General features: G+C 34.0%; 1 protein-coding gene, 1 long non-coding RNA gene and 1 pseudogene across 3 annotated transcripts; all 3 read left to right on the forward strand.

Annotated features, from left to right (window-relative positions):
• The first annotated feature begins 1,771 nt into the window (after nt 1–1,771).
• On the forward strand, nt 1,772–3,997 carry LOC149514535 (uncharacterized). The gene is made up of 2 exons (XR_016328062.1): nt 1,772–2,394; nt 2,971–3,997. It is a non-coding gene; the product is annotated as an uncharacterized LOC149514535 (long non-coding RNA).
• On the forward strand, nt 3,316–23,033 carry LOC111301615 (DNA polymerase I B, chloroplastic/mitochondrial-like; annotated as a pseudogene). The gene is made up of 16 exons (XR_016327932.1): nt 3,316–3,556; nt 3,611–3,778; nt 3,915–4,042; nt 4,192–4,383; nt 4,554–5,233; nt 5,664–6,084; nt 6,756–6,851; nt 7,269–7,361; nt 7,434–7,628; nt 8,545–8,757; nt 11,363–11,446; nt 20,411–20,605; nt 21,370–21,462; nt 21,541–21,753; nt 21,846–21,935; nt 22,283–23,033. The product of XR_016327932.1 is annotated as a DNA polymerase I B, chloroplastic/mitochondrial-like (transcript).
• Nucleotides 11,453–13,936, forward strand: LOC149514536 (zinc finger BED domain-containing protein DAYSLEEPER-like). The gene is made up of 2 exons (XM_089744407.1): nt 11,453–13,603; nt 13,702–13,936. Exon 1 carries the CDS (start codon nt 12,462–12,464, stop codon nt 13,185–13,187), a length of 726 nt encoding a protein of 241 aa, XP_089600533.1. The 5' UTR covers nt 11,453–12,461; the 3' UTR covers nt 13,188–13,603; nt 13,702–13,936.
• Nucleotides 23,034–23,616: the final 583 nt, after the last annotated feature.

Consider the following 23,616-nt stretch of genomic DNA (forward strand, 5'->3'; position numbering starts at 1 on the left):
TCTATTGATGTATGATTGTCAACACATGTTCGATACTGTTAAGCCACCTAAACATTCACGTAAAGCTCACAATATATCAGCATAAGTATAAATCTTCCATTATCGCGACATATTGTTTGAGTATGTCAATATAGCAATGGGGCCAAGATTAAAAGTGCTCGTAAATCCACGCCTACATAAAATACATAAGTAATATTTAATTAGATAATCTCATATATGCTAATAAAAAATAAATCATATAATTATAATATGTTTTTAACTAATTATAAATACATATTTGGATAAGTGTCAGATATCTGACGATTCGATGCACGTCTACTCTGATCGCAATCTCAAGCTGCCTATATAAGTATGTGAGTTCATCATCCCCTAAGCATAACGTCCCGTGGCAGTGAGGTCCTCTAATAGGGGTAAGTACGTTACGAGACTCTCATCCCTATCTTGTCACAAAATATTGTACACCCTAGCAAATATAGTAGAAAAGCTAGGAATGCACTAGTAATCGCCTTATCAAATGATGCATTAGTGATAGTCAGATAGTGAATCCTTTACCCAGTGTGGTTTTTTGTCTAGTCGCCTCATCAATAACTCCAAGCAACATTGATAATACTGTGTTTGCCTTGTGTATCGTCAAATAAGGTAATGAAACTATGGCCCTAGTGATCAATATGTGTAAAAGGGTAAACACATTGTCTAGTGTGATAGCATCTCATCAAACGACATATGAAATATGTTCATTTTAGGCTGTCACTTATTGACAAAAACGGACATTATGGTGTTGTTGATGATAGGATAGGTGTTGTCGATGAGTGAGAACAACCTTGGCTGGACAACTTGGGCTCAAATCCTACTATGTGCATTGTCTAAATACCATTATTGTAACTTTGGCCTATGGTTAATCGATTTCAATGTATCTCACTCCTATAAGAATAATAATAACAACAACAACAACAAAAATAAGATCAACATCACTAATATCAACAATATACATAATAACATCAATAATAACAGTCAACCAAGTCATTATAAAGACATAAGCTAATATGATTTGTATTATATGATTCAAGTGATTATTTGACTATTCCAAATTTGGATGCAATATGAGAAGCAAAACTCAAAAGAATGAAAGTATCAATAGGACCTCTTAAAAAAGACTTTACATGATGCTCATCTATGGTGGAAGTCAAAGGCTTAACTTGAGGAATGTCATCGGTCGTATAATCCTTTGGCTCATCGCCCCCTATTTGTTGTCTCTTATTGGAGACAGTTGGATACCTTCGACTCGGATTAGCATTAGCTCTGGTATTTCTACCTCAAGTAGGAATACCTTTTCCTCATGCACGAGCCATATCTGTAACAAAAAACAACTTACTAAGCTTATAGAATATATTTACAAACTTTTGTAAATAAAAAATAACATTACACTAAAAGTCCAATTTCTTTCTCATTAAAAACATGTAAACTCTTGGGTTTGGACATAACAGATCATTTTTAAACAAGGAATTGATCATGTTTATATAGAAAACAAGAAAATAGATATTTAAATTTTTAAAAAATTCTTCAAGCTTCTAAAAAATTTATTTTAAAAAAGCTCAAATTTATCTTAAATCTTATGTTAAACCTTAATCTATATTCACATATATTTCAAACAAATTTCAACTAAATTAATAAAAAAAACTAAAAATCTTACATTTAATAAGTGAAAAATTGAAAATATAAATGATTTAGGTTTAGTGTGATTTGAAGGTTTTTTTTTAATCAAAAACAAAGAGAGAAGAAGGGAGAATGCAAGAGTAGAAAGGAAAAATAAAAAAATAGATTGTGGGTGTATTCAATAAAAATAAAAAATTTAAAATTAAATTTAAGATATATTTAATAATCGGATATATAAAATAAAAAAATGATATAAATAGAAATGCCCTTGCTAAAATACCAGCCATAAATAAAAAAATATTAAAACAATGGTCCAATTGTCCGTTAGGGTTTGGAAAATGACTTAAAAGTCAAAAGAAAAGAAGCGTTTTAGGCATTTTCATCTCTTTCCGTCTTCTTATTCTCTCACCTTTGCTCTGCTACTTTCATAGACAATCACAGTTCCACTTGTGAAAAAAACCCGCCAAAAACCCCCCCATAGTCTTGCCCCTCCAAGACAAAAAATTTACCATCTTTGCCAATTCAAGACACCAACAAAAATAAACAAAACGGCTCCTTGTACAGTAAACAGCACTAGCAGCAAGCTAGCAAGACTTGCAGACATAATGGCTGTTATAGGGGTTGTTTCTACTTCCCAAACTGCTGCTACCCTTTTGGTAGACTATTTTGTCCTTCTTCTTCTTGGTTTTCCCGGTCTTGTTCTAGGTACTTCTTTTTGGCTTCTTCTAAAGCCTTGCACAGGTTTCACTCTTTTACTTCTTTTTCTTTTTTTTTTTTTTTTGGGTTTTTTTTTCCTGGTTTCTTAGACCATTTGATACCCATTTGTCCTTTTAAAGAATATATCTTTCTTTTTTTTTTTTGTTTTTGTCATTAGCTTCCGTTGCCTGTTTTAGAGGGCTTTGGGGTTTATATGCTGGAGAAGATGCCATTTTTATTGCTTTTCTTCCTTTTTTTTAGTGTGTGTTTTTCTGCCATCGTTTTCTGTTGTTTTTGGCTTTTTTAATCTGGGTTGTTTTAGATCAGGTGATTGACTTTTGTCTTTTTCTTTGGGAGGGGGGGAGGGAGTGGGGCGGTGTCTTTCTGTCATTTGCTGCTGTTGTCTGTTTTAGAGAGTTTGGGATTAATGGTGGAATGTGGTTGTAAAATGTGACATAAGATATGCATAAGAAAATGGAATGGAAATGTGATAGTGCTTGAGTCTCTTGAATCTGAAGTCTTTTTCTGTTGTTGTTTACCTTTAAATAGCTGATATACTAGAAGAAATGCTTCAGTCAAATTAATTGATCTTTCTGATTTTTTTTCTTATTTACATTGTAGGCGAGAAATGTGCACAATGCAGAATGTTCGGTGTGCTTTTCTTAATGATACCGTGTCAAGTAGTTCCCGTCATTGCTATCATCCCAAAGATATGAGACTTAAGGTAGCTGCTTCTGAATATGCTAGGATGGTCCACCCTGACCGAGATAACTTTCTTTCTGTTAACAAGTCTAAAGGAGTGAGTGTAGACGACCAGAGAAACAATGAGAGCCAAGCAAATTATGGAAAGTCTAGGGTGACATCATTTCGAGCAAATGTTTTTATGTTTGCTCCTAAAAGTACCACTGTACCCGGACTGGGCGTTCATTGAGAAAAGAAGCTGGCAGGATGAAGGAAGATAAGGAGATGGTGAAGGAGGGCTTTAAAGGTAGTAGTTCTTCTTCCACTGACCAACACTACTTGAATCTGAAGCTTATTGGCTCAATATTTAGAACAACTTATAAAGAAGAATCAGTTCCCAGAAATAGTGGAAAAAGAATTTCTATTTTTGATAGTCATTTTCTACCCCAACCAACTAGTAATAAACAAATGTCCAGAGACAACAATACAGCTACTGACCAAATAAATGGTTCCAAGCAGCTGAAAGGTTCAACTAACACTGAATTTTCAAGTAATGGATGATTGCCAAGGCTGGTCTTAGATGACCACCAAGACATTGGAACCATTGGAGATGGTAATTTTCTTTCTGAGGATGATTTTCCACACCATCCAACTAGCAGTAAACAAACTTCTAGAGTTGACAATGTATCTTCCAATAGGATAAATGGTTCCAAGCAGTTAAAAGGTTCAACCAAAACAGAAGTTTCAAGTAATGGCTTGTCACAAGGGGCAGTTTCAGATGACTAACAAGACACAAGACATATGGATCCTAATGTAACCAGAAGGGACCAAGCCAACGAAAATAGGGTTGCTAGCTGTGAAGAAACTCATAGTTTCTTGAGAAGATATTCACAAGCAGCTTGCTAGGATTTACAACCAGGTTCTTGTTGTAGATAATATCTCTGTTGCAAAGGAAGTTGTTCTGATGCTTACAACTCAAAACAGGCATCTTGTTCATGCATGTGAGACAGAGGTATAAGCTCTGCATTGTATACATCCCTTTTACCATTTTCTTATATATGTGCTGTGTGCATGCTGTAGGGAGCATACATTTGCTCCAAGCACTATCCAGTTTGGATGTAAATGAGCTACTGTCTATTTGCTGATGTAGATTCTTTGCAGGTATCTAATATTGATGTGAAGCAAGAGACTCCTGTTGATCATGGTGAGATTACATGTTTCAGTATTTATTCTGGAGAAGATGCCAATTTTGGAAATGGGAAGTCCTGTATCTGGGTAGATGTTCTGGATGCTGGTGGTGGGAATCTTCTGAAGGAATTTGCTCCGTTTTTTGAAGATCAATCTATCAAAAAGGTAGTACGCCTTGCACTCACTCATTTCTTTTTGTTTTTTTTTCCTTTTGTTTCTCCTGATCTGCTGCACTGTTTTTATTTACTAGTTATTGCATGGTCCATTGGAGCACTAGATCATCCTTAGTCCTGAAACAAACTTGATATTGATATATTCATTTGGGCTTTCAATAGGTGTGGCACAATTATAGCTTTGATAATCATGTTATTAAGAACTATGGACTTGAGGTTTCTGGATTTCATGCTGACACAATGCATATGGCACAGTTGTGGGACTCATCAAGACGAACAATGGGTGGTTATTCTCTTGAAGCACTTACGGGTGATAGAAACATTATGCAAAGGACTAAATGGCGCGAAGAAGAAAAGGAATTGATTGGTAAAACATCAATGAAAACTATTTTTGGCAAGAAAAAAGTGAAAAATGATGGATCTGAGGGCAAAATGATCACCATTGCCCCTGTTGAAGAGCTACAGCGGGACGAACGCAAATTATGGATTTTTTATTCTGCCTCAGATGCAATAAGCACACTGAGACTTTACAAGAGCTTGAAAAGCAAACTATCAAGCATGTCTTGGGTATTTGATGGTAAACAGTTTCTGGAAAGTCCATGTATCACTTCTACAAAGAGTACTGGCAACCCTTCAGTGAACTTCTTGTTAAAATGGAACGTGAGGGTATGTAGGTTGATTGGACGTATCTTGCTCAACTAGAAAAGGTGGCTAAAGCAGAGAAAGATTGTTGCTAATAGGTTTCGCACCTGGGCATCTCGATATTGTGATGATGGCAAGTATATGAATGTGGGAAACGATACTCAGATCCGCCAACTTCTTTATGGTGGCATTCTTAACAGGTACGAATTGCATATTTTGTGTACAACAACATTTGTTCCCTATCAATATTGATAAGAGCATAGCATTGAAATTTAGGCATTATATTGAATTTAAGTGGGTGAGATACATTTTATCATTTCCTTTACCAGAAATACAGTGAATATCCTACTTACATTTCTGGTTTCAAATTTCTTGCTGTTAAGTCCTTAAAAACTGTTATTGCTGATTGCATGGGGGAAGTGCAAGAAATGCAAAACTTGGTGTTTCCTATGAATTTCCTGTAATTTATGGACGTATTCATATCATCAACAAATCAACCATCACTCTTCATTATCCAAAAGATGTGTGTGGTATGTGGTGGGCTGGGGGCAGATAGACAGACAGAGAGAGAGTGTTGAAAAGTTTGGAAGTAAAGTTCCCGACAATTAACTTGATTATTTCTTGTTACAGTAAGGACCCAAATGTGAGTCTTCCTGATGAGAAAACTTTCAAAGTTCCCAATGTCAATAAAGTGATTGAAGAAGGCAAAAAGGCTTCCACTAAGTTTCGCAGTATTAAGCTGTGTAGCCTTGGTGTTAAGCTCCCTGCTGAGATTTACACTGCCACTGGTTGGCCCTTAGTTAATGGTAATGCTTTGAAGACCTTAGCTGGGAAGGTTTCTGCAGAATATGATTTCACAGATGATACCAATGATGGTGATATCGACAATTCTCCTGAAAAAATGATTGATGTTGATACATCTGCATATGGATCCGCTTTTGCAGCATTTGAGGATGAGGAAAAGGGGAGGGAGGCATGCCATGCCATTGCTTCATTATGTAAAGTTTGTTCCATTGACACTCTAATAACCAATTTCATTCTCCCTTTGCAGGTAATTTTGATGCCTCGTTTAATCGGTCATACAAGTTGATCAGCTTTTACAGTCTACTACTCAGCCTGCTTTACTTTTCCTCTCTAGTATCATTTTATTTTCTTTGAGGACTTATGCTAGGGCTTATTCATCCAACTTTCTATTGAATGATGAGAGCTGTGCATATGTCCAAAATGTGCTGCATTACATCTAGCAATATTACTGTAAAGGTGTCAACATCATTGCACCATGTCTTTTCTATTTAATTATAATTTGTCATTAACAGAGGAAGCTATCAAAATGCTGGTTTGATATTTGATCATCCAAACTGGTTGATGCTGCTAGGTGTTAATGAATTGGTAAAATTATGTATATTGCGAAGGAAAGGGCTAAAACCAAAAATGTAGGTAACATAATGGCAGTTACAAAACTCAAAATATGTGCTAAGTGGTCTATACCCGCAGTACATTATTGTTAATTCTTGATTGCCTAAGAAAAAAAGCAGAAGTTTGTTTAAAAGCTTTTGTCTTTGTAGAGCAACTCCTCTCTTTGTGTGAATAAAGTGATGATGATCAACAAGGCATTTTTATGATTTCTTCCTTAACTGCAGCTATTATTTCCTTGCTCATGATTAATTTTCTACCTTAAAATTCTTATAATGGTTTATAATGAGAATGATATCTTTACTGCAGGGGAGTAATATATCAGGTAAGAGTGGAAGTGTTCATTGTTCATTGAATATCAATACAGAAACTGGGCGTTTATCTGCCAGGAGACAAAATTTGCAGGTTCATTTTTCTTTTGTTTTGTTCTCTTCTGTTGTTTTAGCAAGTTATTAAATACTTAGAACCTCAAGGTTCTATGCATGCCTATAACTTCTATGTCACTCAGATAGCAAAGACAAAATTTTCTTAGATGAAATACAATGGACCAAGTTTTTCTTGAGATGGAATATGTCATTAAAGCCCTCTTGTTAAGAATGCTTCTAATATCTATATCCAGATTCTAAATACTCGTATCACAGGATCGTTAGTTCTAGTCTGCTACCATCTAAGTGTGGTCATTTCTTTCAGAAACTTGTCATAATAAGGCATGAAGAAAATAAAAAAGAAAAATTTGTTATTCCTCTGCATACCTTTCTCTTTCCTTTTGGATTGGGGTGGGAACTTTATGATATTAACATTTTTTTGGTAGTTTTAAATCAGAATCAACTTGCACTAGAGAAGGACCGGTATAAGATATGTCAGGCCTTTGTAGCTGCCCCCAGAAATTCCCTTGTTGTTGCAGATTATGTGCAGGTAAGTTAATTGAACTGTCTTCCTTTTTCATGTTATTTCATGTATTGATTAGAATATAAATTCACATTACAGCTGGAACTCAGGATTCTTGCACATCTGACTGACTGTAAAAGCATGTTGGATGCCTTCAAAGCTGGTGGAGATTTCCATTCAAGGACTGCAATGAACATGTACTCTCATATCCGTGAAACTGTTGAAAAGAGGCAAGTTCTTCTTGAGTGGCATCCTCGACCCGGTGAAGAGAAACCACCAGTTCCACTTTTAAAGGTAAAGTAAAAATCTGTAATCAAACTTGGTCATGGGTATTCACTGAATGGTAGAGAGAGAAATCTGTTTCAAGGTTTTCACTTGTCATCAGCAATTTCTTTTGTCCCCCAAGCTAGGTTGTAAGAATCTTCTGGATCTGTTAATAGTACATAGATAACAGACAGAGATATCCTAGAGAACTAGAAATTACTTGACGTGTTGTCTCAAGGAGGTGAAAGGCAGCAATTCTTTTGCCCTATCCTGGCTAAGAATCTGAGATTTTTTTCAACAAGCCTTTGGCAGAACTAAAACACCTGCTGTTATTGCTTAAAGAACAGAGGGATCAAACTTCTCACTTTGCCTAAGTATGATGTATAGAAAGATGGTGAAGATCTCATGAAAAGGATTGGGCTAGAAATTGTTTAAAAGATTATACAAACATATTGAACTTGTAACCTTTGTCCTGTATACTTTTATTAGATATCTTGTCCTATCCATGACTGTGATTCAATTAGGACCTAAATTGCTTTAGCCATTTAAAAGTTACAAGCATTTGATGTTTTGATTTGAAATTATTTTTTCATTTACATTAGTTTGCTCAGCATGGTTCATATATAAATGTAAGCATGAAATTGATTTTGAGTGGCTCCTAAAAAATGTGCAGATCTTAGGAAATTATTACCAATTCTTATTGTAATTAAAATTGATTTCAATTGCTGAATCCAACTGGGTAGAAAATTGTTCCCCTTTTTTTTTTTTTCGGGATGCCTTTGCTTCTGAAAGAAGAAAAGCTAAAATGCTCAACTTTTCCATTGCATACGGAAAAACTCTCATGGGACTTGCTAAGGATTGGAAGGTATTCTTGGAACCTAAAAGAACAATTAAAACTTAAAATCCATTAAGCCACAAAAGGTAATGATGATTGCACCTCTCTCAGGTTTCTGTAGAAGAAGCAAAGAACACAGTTGATCTATGGTATAAAGAAAGGCAAGAAGTGCTCGAATGGCAGAAACAGCTTAAGTATGAAGTTGTGAAACACGGGCATGTTCAAACATTGCTTGGAAGGGCTCGTCGCTTCCCATTATTTGCTCATTGTACACAAGCTCAAGAAGGCCATATTGAAAGGGCTGCTATCAATACTCCAGTGCAGGTTTTGCTCTTCTTTCTCATGCACTCATCTCTCTCTCTCATCTAGATGAGTTTTGCAGGGAAGTGCTGCTGATGTTGCAATGTGTGCCATGTTACAGATATCTAAGAATGAATAGGGGTGAGCAGAAATCGGTTCAAACCGATTTAACCGACTGAAATTAGTGAAATGTGGTCATTTCGGTTCGGTTTAGTCGGTTTTCGGTTATAGTTGGTTTTGGGATCGGTTAAATTGGTTAAATCGATCGGTTATTGGTTTTTAAAATTGATAACCGAATTAATCGATCTTATAATAACTAAGGGTAAATATGTAAATTCTCCTAAAAAACCCTAAATTTAATTTAATTTTTCTAACTCACCGTCTCACCCCACCCACGCCGTGCCCCATTTCTGCTCTTTGCTCCCCCTCAATCTGTTGCATCTTACCGTGCCCCTTTTCTGCTTTTTGCAATTTGTTCCCACTCAGTCTCTTGCATCTTTGACTCCCTCTTACTCTTTTGCTCGACTGCTTCCCTCTTAATCTCTTGCTCCCTCTAATTTGCTGCACTGCATAAGATCAGACAGTTGTAGAGATTGATCTTTCTTTGCTGCCCAAGACGCCATCGTAAGTTCCTAAATCCTGCTTCCCTCTTAATCTCTTGCTCCCTTTAATTTGCTGCACTGCATAAGATTAGACAGTTGTAGAGATTGATCTTTTTTTGCTGTCCAAGACGCCATCGTAAGTTCCTAAATCCTGATAACTTTTATTTTTTCTTTTACCATGATATTATGTCTTTGTTTAAAGTTGTATTCTTCATGTCTGCTTTATTAGAGATGCTTTAGGGAAATGGTTTGTGGTTTTGTCTTTCAAGACTACAAGCTGTAGTTTTCTTTGTTGACCACTAGAAAGTTCTATCCTCATCCTGTTTTATGGATATGAAAGCACATGACTTGTGGGGGAGAATCCATCCACTAAGCCAACCCCTGTTACTATCTTGAAAGGGAATAGATGGTTTGTCTTGTTCATTCCTGCACTTTTTAAACTATCTCTTCTTTTTCTTTTTCTGTTTAGTCATAAGTTAGAAAAACCAGTCAATTAAGTGGGGACTGTGTGATGAGAGCTTTCCAGAAAGCCAGTCGTGGTAGGTAGGTAGGATTTAACCCTTTTCATTAGCGAATTTCAATTGACTTGGTTGATCCTCTCTAATATTTCATCCTCAGCTTCATTCAGGAATTTACTTATAACTTGGTTCTCTGTCATTGAAAAACGATTTTCCCTCGGATCCAAATCAGAAACTTGAATAAACTTTTGAATAACTAGCATTATTTCAGTCCCACCCAAGTTCTCAATGCAATTCTTGAATGCTTCTGGCATATCAAAGGGCGGTTCCAAACCCAAAGCAGTAAGCTCTACAATAATGGGATAGAGTTTCTTCTTCTGATTCTGCTTCTTCTCATTGTTTTTGTTTGTCTTCTGCTTCTCCTTCTTGTCATTGTTGCCTATCTTCTGTTTCTTTTGTGTCCTAATCTTGTACTCTTCGTTTTCTTCTTGAAAAGAACAACGACTTGCACTTTCAGGACAACATTTGATACCTTTTGTCTCAATGATCATCTTCTTCTTATTCCTTGTGGCATGTTCCTTGGCTAAGCATTTTATAAACCCTTCCAATACAGTCTTAGTTAGTGTGCTTAGTCGATGGCTTTCATCATCATCTGTCATTGTTTCAACCTCCTTCTTCAGTTTCTTCCATGAATCATCGTCATCAACATTCTCCAAACCTTTAACGTCAACATCTTCAATCGAATTTTCTCAACTTTTTCAAGAACTCAGTAATGGTAGATTTTGTTAAGAAAAACATTAGAAATAATATGGGTGTGAGTAATTTCTCTAAGACTGCCTGTTAATATATATATATATATATATATATATGTATATATATATAAAGAGAGAGAAAGATAGAGAGGTTTCGATTCCTAATCCTTGGTGGAATAAACTTACTTCAAAGAAGTAACATTCCAGTAGTGGAAGATACTTTTCAAGAAGTAGTGGTAGGTAGGTAGAATTTAACCCTTTTGTTAGCGAATTTCCTTCTTTGCTTTGTTCTTGCCATCGAGTATAAAACAAGTCTTTTAAACCAAAAAGTTAGAGTACTTCACACTTTTCTTCTAGCTTTAGTCCTCTTTTCTTGTTAACGTTTCCAGTAGCTCGGTTCAAGAAGTATGGAAAGATTTCTTTGAGGTCTTATCATATATGAATTGCAATAAGAAGAAAGCAGAAAAGTACCTTACTAGATCTAGCACTTTTAACTTTTTTACTAGATTTAGCAACTAATTAATCTAAATTGTGCTAGATACTTAAATTAAAAGCTAAAATAAATTAGCTTAAACTATTCTAGATACTTAAATTGTTTGTTGATAAAACAAGCAACTAATATATAGTTTGATCAACAGACTATTTCATTATTTGAATATCCAATGTGTTCAATAATTATGTGACCACTACTTTATTATTGTTTCATTATTTGAATATAATTTTATTTTTATTTATTATTTTAATATAATATAATAATTTATTTTTTATTGTTTGGATATAATTTGATCGCGTGTTTTTTTTTTTTTTTTTTTTGAAGATGTCAAATGAAATGAATGATATGATTTTGGATTCTACATCTAATCAAACACAATTGGCCTTTCAACTTCCTGCACATGATGAGGTAACAAAAAGTGAAACTGTAAATTTCAAAGTGATGAGACAAGCATCTAAACCATGGTCAGAGGCATGAGACCATTTTACTAAATTTGTTAACGAGGAAAGTAATCGTAAAGCTAGGTGTAATTATTGTGATAGATAATTTTTTGCTGATCCTAAAAAGAATGGAACCACTATTTTAAAGAATCACATGAATTCTTGTAAAAAACTTCCTTGTGTTAGTGGGGATGATGGTACTCAAACAGAATTGGTGTTGTCGTCAGGAGGAGCGGAATCTTTAGGCACTTGGAAATTTAATCAAAATGCTGTTAGAAAAGCTGTAGTTAAAATGATCATTTTAAATGAGTTGCCATTTAGATTTGTGGAGTCGAAAGAATTTAAGTATTGCATGTTAGTTGCATATCCTAGATTTTATGTGCCATCACGATGGACAGTTGCTAGGGATTGCTATCAATTTTATATTGATGAAAAGACTTATTTGAAGCAATTCATGAAATCGTTTTCCACAAGAGTATCTTTTATCACTGACACATGACCCTTATTACAAAGGGTCAATTATATGTGTCTTACGTCTCACTTCATAGACAAAGATTGGAAACTAAACAAAAAGATATTAAATTTTTGTCCTATTTCTAGTCATAAATGTGAAGCTATTGGTAAGACGGTTGAATGTTTACGTGATTGGGGGATTGATAAGATTTTTACTATTACAGTTGATAATGTTAGTTCTAATGATGTTGCAATTACATATTTGAGGAAAAAATTTAACAATGTTGGAACTAGTATTTTGGGAGGCCAATATCTTCATTTGATAGGCATTGCACATATTGTTAATCTTATTGTTTGTGATGGATTGAAGGAAATGAATGAAACAATTGCTCATGTTAGAGGGGTAATAAGATATTTGAGACAATTACCTTCCAGGTTAGCTAAGTTTAAAGAGTATTGTGAATGAACATATTTAGAGTAAAAGTTTACTGTGTTTAGATGTTAGCACTAGATGGAATTTTATTTATTTGATGTTGGATGTAGCTCAAAAGTTTGAAAGGGCATTTGATGCATTTGATGATATTGATCCTTATTATAGATGTGAGCTTTTGATGGGAGATGGGGTGCCCAATCAAAATGATTGGGCAATTGTTATGAAGTTTTGCCTTTTCTTGCAACAATTTTATGATTTCATCGTGAAAGTTTCAGATACTTCTTACGTCACATTTAATACTTTTCTTGATGATATATGTGATGTTTATTCTACTTTGCGAGAATGGGAATTAAATCCTGATATTGAGTTGAATGCAATGGCAAGGAGAATGAAGGATAAATATGATAAGTATTGGGGAAATATAGAGAAAATGAATATGTTAGTTTATATTACTTCTCTTGATCCTTCAAAAAAGTTTCCTTTTGTTGAATATTGCTTCATGAAAATGTATTTTTCTGATGAAGCTTTATTGATGATTAAAAAAGTACAAAAAGCAATAAAAGACTTGTTTAATGAGTACAAAAGAATGTTAGAACCTCAGTCTGAGCAAGTTGGTAAAAGTAGTCAAGTGAGCCAAATATCACAGCCCACCGATGATGAAAGTGAAAATGGAATGACAAAAAAGAATGAAAGCTTTAAGTGCAAATACAAGAGGTATAAGATTGAACATGGTAAAGATGAATATAAATCAGAATTGGCTAAAGATTTAAGTGAGGGGCCTGATGATGATGATAGTGATGACTTTGATGTTTTAACTTGGTGAAAACTCAATAGCCATAGGTTTTCTATCCTTTCCCATCTAGCTTGTGATGTATTGGCAATTCTTATACCCACAGTTGCTTCTGAATCTGCTTTTAGCATTGGTGGTTGCGTGCTTGATGCATATAGGAGCTTTTTAACTCTTAAAATTGTGCAAGCGCTTATTTGTGCTCAAGATTGGTTACGTAGATCTTCTAATCTTGATTCGTTTCAACTTGAAGATGATTTGACACAGCTTGACAAAATGGAATTAGGTAATATTTTACTTATACTGTCATTTATTTTTTAAGGATTATTATTTTTTATTTTTTTATTTGTTTAAAGCTTACTTTTGTTATTTTTTGTTTATATTTTTAGATTTGTCAAAAATTACCTTAGATCCAGTAATTGATTAAGAAAAAGGTGCATAGACCTTTTGAGGTAATTTCATTATTAATTTTTATGAATATTTGCATTTAGAAAATATTTATTGTATTCTTTGACAATTAATTAAGGTTTTAATCTCTTTAACATCTTAGGAAACAATGAAGGATGTGCACCGAAGTTATGGGGTTCATATATGAAGAATGCTGTTAGAACTTGGAATGTCTTTTAATTAGCATGTTTTATGTTTTTTATGAACTTTTATATCCATTTGCCAACTTGGAGTGTTCTTAGCTTGTTTTATGTTTTGTATGAGCTGTTAGTTTAATTTGTCAACTTAAAATGTCTTTTATGTTTTGCACCAAAGTTATGAGAAGCATATTTGCTTGATTTGCTTTTTTAAGTTGGCTTGTTGAACCTTGAAAACTTTTTGTGTTGAAATGATAATTATTATGTATTGATGGCTTTGTTTGTTATTTGATATATGTTAGAGTAATACTTTTTAAAGCTTATTGTTTAATTTATTTTGATTAAATAAGTTTATACGAGTATTTATTTATCTTTTTTCTTGTAAAATATTGTAGAAATTATTAAATTTTTTAGTGATTTAGTTTGAACAGTATGTAAATTTGAGTTTTATTGGATTGAATTTATATCTAAATAATTATTCAAAATAAAGAAAAAATGATGAAAAAATGACGAAAAATTCGGTTATTTAATTGAAATAACCAAATCGAATTGATTTTTGATCGGTTCGGTTAAATCGGTTAGTTAAAATTTTGTTGGTCGGTTCGGTTATTAATAGAATAAAAATTTGTTAATTCGATTATTAATTTTTTTAGATCGAATTAATCGAACTGATCGATTGCTTACCCTTAAGAATGAATGTGTGAAATAACTAAGAAATAAAATTGTGTGAAAAATTAAGAGTAAATTTAAATATATATTAAAAAATTGCTCATTAAGAATTATAGAAAAATTTTAGGTTTATATACAACTAACTAGGGGTTAAATTAAGAAATTAAATTTTTTAAAAAATTGATCCCATAATTGAGGGATTGTTTATCTTAATTTTTTGTCTTTAATTTTAGGGATACAAATACTTAATTTTAGAGAAACAAATATAAATATACAGATTACAAGATTACAATCAGCTATAAATAGGTGTTTTTTCACACTTTTTCTGAAGTTAGTGAATAGGCGTTTGTCATTCTCAGCTAGAAATTAATTTCTTGAAATGTTGCAATGTTGAGACTTTTAGTCAAAACATTTGCAAGTTGACCATTGATACATAAAGTGTACAAATCAACCCACTGTCTAGTTTCTCTTTTATGAAATATAAGTCTATTTCAATGTATTTTGTTCTATCATGTTGCATAAGATTGTGTGTAATGGTTATCACAGACTTGTTGTCATAGTAGAGTCTCATTGGTGTATCCCACTTGATCTTCAAGTCTTCTAGGATAATCTTTAACCATACTAGTTCACAAATTTTGTAAGTCATTACGTTTAACTCTACTTCAGCACTTGATCTTGCCATCACATTTTGTTTTTTACTCTTTCAAGTCATAATATTACCACCTAAAAAAGTGCAGTAGCCTAAGGTGGATCTTTTATCAGTTACTGAACTTGCATAATCAGCCTCTATATATACTTATAGAATTTACCTTGAATTTCTTTTGAATAAGATACCTCCCATAGGATTGGCTTTCAAATAGTGCAATACACGATAGAGAGCCTGTAGGTGCACTTCTTTAGGATTATGCATAAATTGACTTACCACACTCACAGCATATGCTATATCAGGTCTAGTATGTGAGAGATAAATAAGTCTTTCAACTAATCTTTGGTGCATCTCTCTTTCTATAGTAGCATCTTCATTAGTTTTTCCAATTTTGTGATTAGGATTTATAGAGGTACTTGCAGGTTTACATGCGAGCTTTTCAATTTGTTTCAGAAGATCCATCACATATTTCTGTTGTGAGATGAAAATACCATGCTATGAGTAAGCTACTTTAATTCCTAGGAAGTACTTTAATCTCCCTAGCTCTTTTATCTCAAATTCTCTAGTCAAACATTGTTTTAGAGATTTTCTCTCTTTTTCATCATCTTTAGTTACAATTATATCATCAACATACACTAATAAAAATGTGACTCTCTTTGAATCAGAGTGCTTGATAAACAATGTGTGATTTTTTTGACTCTGTTTATATCCCATTGCTAGCATCACTTTGGCAAATCTTTCAAACCAAACCCTAGGAGATTGTTTAAGGCCATATAAAGCCTTTTTCAACTAGCATACTTTGTTTGTTTCTAGATGACCTCGAAATCCTGGTGTAATCTTCATATATATTTCTTCTTTCAAATCACTATGTAGAAAAGTATTCTTTACATCAAATTATTGAAGTTGCCAATTGTAATTTATAGCCAATGATAACAAAATCCTAATTATATTCATCTTGGCAATTTGAGCAAAGGTTTCCTGATAATCCACTCCATAGGTTTGAGTGTAGCCCTTATCCACTAACTTGGCTTTATACTTTTCAATAGTACCATCCGCTTTGTATTTTACAGTGAAAATTCATTTACACTTCACTAGATTTTTTCCTTTAGGCAACTTTATCAGTTCCCATATCTTATTTTGCTCTAAGGCTTCAATTTCTATTTTCATGACTTGCCTCCATTTCTCACTGGATAATAGCTCGGATAACGTAGTTGGAACAGAAATAATGTTTAAGCTCACAAGAAAATTTTTGTGGGATGGTGAGAATTTTTCAAATGATACAAAATTAGAAATTGGGTATAGTGGATGCTTAGTACATTTTCTGATTCCTTTTCTAATGGCAATAAGTAAATTATAATCACTAGTTATAGTTTTAGGAGATTTATGCTCATTTTGAAAAATAGAGTTAAAAACTGTAGTTACCTCATTTTCAAAGTTAGGATTAGGTTCTTGGATTGGCACTGGTTCAGGATTTGAAACTTTTCTTCTTGAGTACACCTGTAATTCTTTTATAGAATCAAGAACAATATTATACTTTGTCACATCTTTTGTGTTTGAAATAGGTTCAGACTCAAATTCAGTATTTGACTTAGGCACAACAGAAACAAGTTTCAACTAAGAAGAATTAATAAGTGAAAATGTTGAAGAAGAGGACAAATCAAGCAAAAAGAAGTCTTTATTCTTATCTTCCATGAATGAAGTCTCCTTTTGAAGATAAGATTGAGTAAAAAATAGTTTACTTTTTTCAAAAGTGACATATGTAGACACAGAATTTTTTACAATGAGGATGATAGCACTTTTGCCTTTTCTGAGTTGATGAATACCTCATAAAAATACACTTAATTGCTCTTGGATCCAACTTTCCCCTATTATGACTGTGAACATGAACAAATGATCTACAACCAAATATCCTAGGTGTGAGGTTGTTTGTAGTATTAAGGTTAGGATAGAATTGTGAGAGTAGTTTCATAAGAGTTTTAAATCCTAAAACCCTTGAATGTAACCTATTTATAATGTGTGTGGTAGTGAGAACAATTTTCTTCTATTAAGATTTGGGTACATTTGCTTGAAAAAGAAAGACTCGGGTTGTAGTTAGTAAATAATTGTTTTTCTCCTCTGCCATTCCATTATGCTGTGGAGTATTAACACAAGATAACTTATGGATAATCTTTTTTTTTTTTAAATAGGTGGATAGACTCTGGTTGAAATAGTCTCTTGCATTATCAGACCTAAATCTCTTGATTTTCACTCTAAATTGATTTTGGATCATGTTTTGGAAGCTTAAAAGCATATTATTCACATCTGATTTGGATTTAAGTAAAAAAATCCAAGAGACCCTAGTATAATCATCTATAAATGAAACAGACCATCTTGCACTAAAAATATTAATAATTGTAGAAGGATCCCAAATGTCACTATGAATCAAGTAAAAAGGAATAAAATTTCTTTTGTTATTAATTGAAAACGACACACGTCTTTGCTTTGCAAGTTCGCAAGCATCACAATGAAAATCTTTAACATTTAATTCTTTGAACAAAGAAGGAAACATGTTTCTCAAAGTTCCAAAAAAAAATGTCTACGATGAAAATGATAAAGTCAGATTTTGTCTTTATTTGAAGATTTTTCAAAAAAAAATGATAAAGGTAAACTATTCTTGATATTACTTGTGTTGTTTGATGTCTTAAGATAGTATAGTCCATCATTCTCCTTAACAAGTTCAATTCTCTTCTCCGAATTTTGGTCATGAAATTCACAATAAGAGAGATAAAAAGTTATTTTGCACTTCATATTTTTGGTAAGTTTTTGTATAGATATCAGATTAGTAGACAATCCAGGAACATGAAGAACATTTTTAAGAACAAACGAGGGATTAATTTGAAGATCTCCTAATCTTGTCATTGTAGTAAGTGAACCATCTGTAACAATAATTTTCTTATTACTAGGACACAAGGTATATGTACTAAACTTTTGTAAGGAATGTGTCATATGGTTTATAGCTCCTGAGTCAATGACCTAAGAACTCGTAATAGGGTTAACTGAAATATTTAATCCATGAGAATCATAAGCTTTACCTAAACTAGAAACCTTACTCAAGGAACATACCACAGTAGGCTTTTCAAGGGTTTTCAATAGGTTTCTCAGCTTTTCAATCTCTTCTCTATCCAACTCTCCTTGTTTCTGAGACATCTGTAGTACTCCGATGATTTTTCTAGTTGATACTTCTTCAAATTGGTTGGTAGTGATATCTTTCTTTGAATTGAAACAAGTCCTAAGATATAACCAGAAATGACTCTTAGCAATGAAGGGTAAAGAAGGAAAAATAGAATGGCTAGGAAGGCCTAAACAGGGTTCGGCAATGAAACCCTAAAATAGAAGTTAGCAATAAAAGCTGAAAATTTTGCTTCCCAAGAAGAGCTTAAAGCTCTGATACCATGTGAAACAACTAAGAAATAAAACTGTGTGAAAAACTAAGAGTAAAACTAAATTTATATTGAAAAATTGCTCATTAAGAATTATACAAGAACCTTAGGTTTATATACAACTAACTAGAGGTTAAACTAGGAAACTAAATCTTCCTAAAAATTGATCTTATAATTGAGAGATTGTCTATCCTAATTTTTTGTACTTAATTTTAGGGATACAAATACTTAATTCTAGAGATACAAATATAAATATATAGATTACAAGATTACAACCAGCTGTAAATAAGTGTTTTCTCACATAATGTCTAAAGGAGCTTGGTTGGAGGCTTGTTTTACAGGTTATGCCTTTTATATTTTCTTTATATTTCAGGAGGTCTCTTTCATGGAGGAGCTCTACCTTGGTTTTATATTCCTAGTGGTCTCATTTTCAGGCTATATAAACCTTTATTCTTTAAGTAACAAATTTTGGCTGTGCTGTCTGATTGTTCTTTCTAAAACTCAAAGTCACTTCTCTTATGATTTGACTAGAATCTTTGCATTGTTCCAAAAAAATTGTAAACAAGATTGTCTTCTCATGTTTACATATTCACCTCTCAAAATAGTAAATATTATCTTCATTTATTGGTTATTTGAATGTTATCCTTTACAAGATTTTGTTTGACTGAAGCACATTCTTTATCCAATAGCGTTAGGAAGGCAGAAGGCTTTGTTTCTTCTCAAGAACTTGATACTGATGTTTAATCATGCATTTCACAAGTTTTATTCACTATTCTGTCTTGTACAGCCTTCGCAATCTCATTTCATAGGTTGCTATTTTGATTTGGCTATTTATAAAGTCGTTGTCCTGCAATTTCTCTGGAAATAACATCCTTCAGAAAACAGGTTCATGATGAAGTAATCTTGGAAGGACCAAGGGATTCAGCTGAGATTGCAAAAGCAATTGTAGTTGAGTGCATGTCAAAACCCTTCAAAGGAGGAAAGAACATTCTTAAAGTTGACTTAGCCGTTGGTGCTAAGTGTGCTCAAAGCTGGTATGCTGCCAACTAGATAGTGGTTCTGGCTCAGACAGATGTAAATCCTGGTTTCAAGCACTTTGTTGGAAGATGCATTTTTCCCTTGAAGAGGGATGTCGGAGCTTGAGTTATCTTCCTTTTCTTCGCTGCTGCAGTAATTTAATATGTAGGACTCTTAGGGAAGCATGAGCTGATGTGGCATTTCCTCACCCGTTCAGTGACGGGGCCCTTGGGTTCTTTGCGGATGAAGGGCATGCTTTGGGGCATATAGTTGCATTTTGAGGGCATAGGGAGTGCAGCGCCATGTGTATAGAAAATTTTATTGTTCTCATTAGTTTGTTCCTTGTAGAATTCTAACAATACTTTATTCTTTATTCTTTTCTCAAGTGAGAAATGAAGATAAAGCTTGATTGTGTTTCCTTCTATGTAGTGCATACTGTTTTATAGTTTTATACGATGGATGGTCTGAGTGTTAATAGAAATGTAAAATGTCTGAGGCATCAGCAAGCTTCAACCTTTAAAAGATCCTGTCTTTGTAAAAAACATCTGAGCCTAGTTTGCTTTATGTTAATCAGAGAAAACATGGAAAATAGAAGAAAAACCTGCCAAGAACTCGTTGCTTTGCCTGTCTAAAGTAAAAAGGCAGCAATTAGCATGGAACAGATGTTTATGTAAACTGTTGACCTGAAGCCATGGAAATGCTAAAGTTTTTGACTGGATGCATTTTGCAAGTAATCTAGTTGACAGAAATATTTGAAATAGTAGACGTAGGGACCAAGTCTTGTTCAAATAAACCGTTGTCCCAGCATTAGGATATTTTTTCCCCTTGATTGCCTCAACCACAATATACCATTTGATACCTTTTAGTTGTCTTCCTTTTTCATGTTATTTCATGTATTGATTAGAATATAAATTCACATTACAGATGGAACTCAGGATTCTTGCACATCTGACTGACTGTAAAAGCATGTTGGATGCCTTCAAAGCTGGTGGAGATTTCCATTCAAGGACTGCAATGAACATGTGCTCTCATATCCGTGAAGCTGTTGAAAAGAGGCAAGTTCTTCTTGAGTGGCATCCTCGACCTGGTGAAGAGAAACCACCAATTCCACTTTTAAAGGTAAAGTAAAAATCTGTAATCAAACTTGGTTATGGGTATTCACTGAATGGTAGAAAGAGAAATCTGTTTCAAGGTTTTCATTTGTCATCAGCAATTTCTTTTGTCCTCCTAGCTAGGTTGTAAGAATCTTCAGGATCCTGGCTTGGTAGAATCTTCTGGATCTGTTAATGGTACATCGGTAACAGACAGAGATATCCTAGAGAACTGGAAATTGCTTGACGTGTTGTCTCAAGGAGGTGAGAGGCAGCAATTCTTTTGCCCTATCCTGGCTAAGTATCTGAGAATTTTTTTAACAAGCCTTTGGCAGAACTAAAACACCTGCTGTTATTTGCTTAAAGAACGGAGGGATCAAACTTCTCACTTTGCCTAAGTATGATATACAGAAAGATGGTGAAGATCTCATGAAAAGGATTGGGCTAGAAATTGTTCAAAAGATTATATAAACATATTGAACTTGTAACCTTTGTCCTGTATACTTTTATTAGATATTTTGTCATATCCATGACTGTGATTCAATTATGACCTAAATTGCTTTTGCCATTTAAAAGTTACGAGTATTTGATGTTTTTCTTTGAAATCATTCTTTCATTTTCATTAGTTTGCTCAACATAGTTCATATATAAATGTAAACATGAAATTGATTTTGAGTGGCTCCTAAAAAATGTGCAGATCTTAGGAAATTATTACCTAATCTTATTGTAATTAAGATTTATTTCAATTGCTGAATCCAACTGGGTTGAAAATTGTTCCTTTATTTTTTTCAGGATGCCTTTGCTTCTGAAAGAAGAAAAGCTAAAATGCTCAACTTTTCCATTGCATACGGAAAAACTCCCATGGGACTCGCTAAGGATTGGAAGGTATTCTTGGAACCTAAAAGAACAATTAAAACTTAAAATCCATTAAGCCACAAAAGGTAATGATGACACCTCTCTCAGGTTTCTGTAGAAGAAGCAAAGAACACAGTTGATCTCTGGTATAAAGAAAGGCAAGAAATGCTCGAATGGCAGAAACAGCGCAAGTATGAAGCTGCGAAACACGGGCATGTTCAAACATTGCTTGGAAGGGCTCGCCACTTCCCATCATATGCTCATTGTACACGAGCTCAAGAAGGCCATATTGAAAGGGCAGCTATCAATACTCCAGTGCAGGTTTTGCTCTTCTTTCTCATGCACTCATCTCTCTCCCTCTCTCTCCCTCTCTCTCTCTCTCTCTCTCTCTCTCATCTAGATGAGTTTTACAGGGAAGCGCTGCTGATGTTGCAATGTGTGCCATGTTACAAATATCTAAGAATAAACGTCTAAAGGAGCTTGGTTGGAGGCTTGTTTTACAGGTTATGCCTTTTATATTTTCTTTATATTTCAGGTCTCTTTCATGGAAGAGCTCTACCTTGGTTTTATAATCCTAGCGGTCTCATTTTCAAGGCTATATAAACCTTTATTCTTTAAGTAACAAATTTTGGCTGTGCTGTCTGATTGTTCTTTCTAAAACTCAAAGTCACTTCTCTTATGATTTGACTAGAATCTTTGCGTTGTTCCAAAAATTTTTTAAACAAGATTGTCTTCCCATGTTTACATATTCACCTCTTAAAATAGTAAATATTATCTCCATTTTATTGGTTATTTGAATTTTATCCTTTACAAGATTTTGTTTGACTGAAGCATATTCTTTATCCAATAGCGCTTAGGAAGGCAGAAGGCTTTGTTTCTTCTCAAGAACCTGATACAGTGATACTGATGTTTAATCATTGCATTTCACAAGTTTTATTCGCTATTCTGTCTTGTACAGCCTTCACAATCTCATTTCATAGGTTAGCATTTTGATTCAGCTATTTATAAAGTCGTCCTGCAATTTCTCTGGAAATAACATCCTTCAGAAAACAGGTTCATGATGAAGTAAATCTTGGAAGGACCAAGTGATTCAGCTTAGATTGCAAAAGCAGTTGTAGTTGAGTGCATGTCAAAACCCTTCGAAGGAGGAAAGAACATTCTTGAAGTTGACTTAGCTGTTGATGTTAAGTGTGCTCAAAAATGGTATGCTGCCAAATAGATAGTGGTTCTGGCTCAGACAGACGTAAATCCTGGTTTCAAGCTCTTTGTTGCAAGGTGCATTTTTCCGTTGAAGAGGTATGTCGGAGCTTGAGCCGTTCTTTTCTTCGCTGCTGCAGTAATTTAATATGTAGGACTCTTAGGGAAGCCATGAGCTGATGCGGCATTTCCCCACCTGTTCAGTGACGTGGCCCTCGGGGTTCTTCGCGGATGAAGGACATGCTTTGGGGGATATAGTTGCATTTTGAGGGCATAGGAAGTGCAGCGCCATGTGTACAGAAAATTTTATTGTTCTCATTAGTATGTTCCTTGTAGAAATCTGACAATACTTAATTCTTTTTTCTTTTCTCAGGTGAGACATGAAGGTAAAGCTTGATTGTGTTTCCTTCTATGTAGTGCATACTGTTTTATAGTTTTATACAATGGATGGTCTGAGTGTTAATAGAAATGTAAAATGTCTGAGGCATCCGCAAGCTTCAACCTTTAGAACAGCCTGTCTTTGTAAAAATCTACATCTGAGTATGTTGATCAGAGAAAACATGGAAAATAGAAGAAAAACCAGCCAAGAAGTCGTTGCTTTGCCTGTCTAAAGTAAAAAGGCGGCAATCAGCATGGAACGGATGTTTATGTAAACTGTTAGACCTGAAGCCATGGAAATGCTAAAGCTTTTGACTGGATGATTGTTGTAAGTAATCTAGTTAACAGAAAATATTTGAAATAGAAGATCTAGGGACCAAGTCTCGTTCAAATAAACCGTGATCCCAGCGTTAGGATATTTTTCCCCTTGATTGCCTCAACCACAATATACCATTTGATTGTAACTTGCAAGTACCTTTTAGTTGTGTTTGTATAGTGTTTTTTTTTTTTAATTATTTAAAGCTGACAGATATTGAACTCCAGTCATTGGAGATAGAGTTTCATTTTGCTTATAACCCAAACATATTTTACCTTGGTCAAAATTGGAAG

This window comes from Durio zibethinus, chromosome 15 (assembly GCF_047325235.1).
Source record: "Durio zibethinus cultivar Kanyao isolate XHJ-2024 chromosome 15, ASM4732523v1, whole genome shotgun sequence".
NCBI classification, from domain to species: Eukaryota; Viridiplantae; Streptophyta; class Magnoliopsida; order Malvales; family Malvaceae; genus Durio; species Durio zibethinus.

Bases quoted from the DNA above. Each gene is read 5' to 3' on its own strand.
- LOC149514536 (XM_089744407.1), top strand. From the start codon at position 12,462: ATGTTGGATGTAGCTCAAAAGTTTGAAAGGGCATTTGATGCATTTGAT.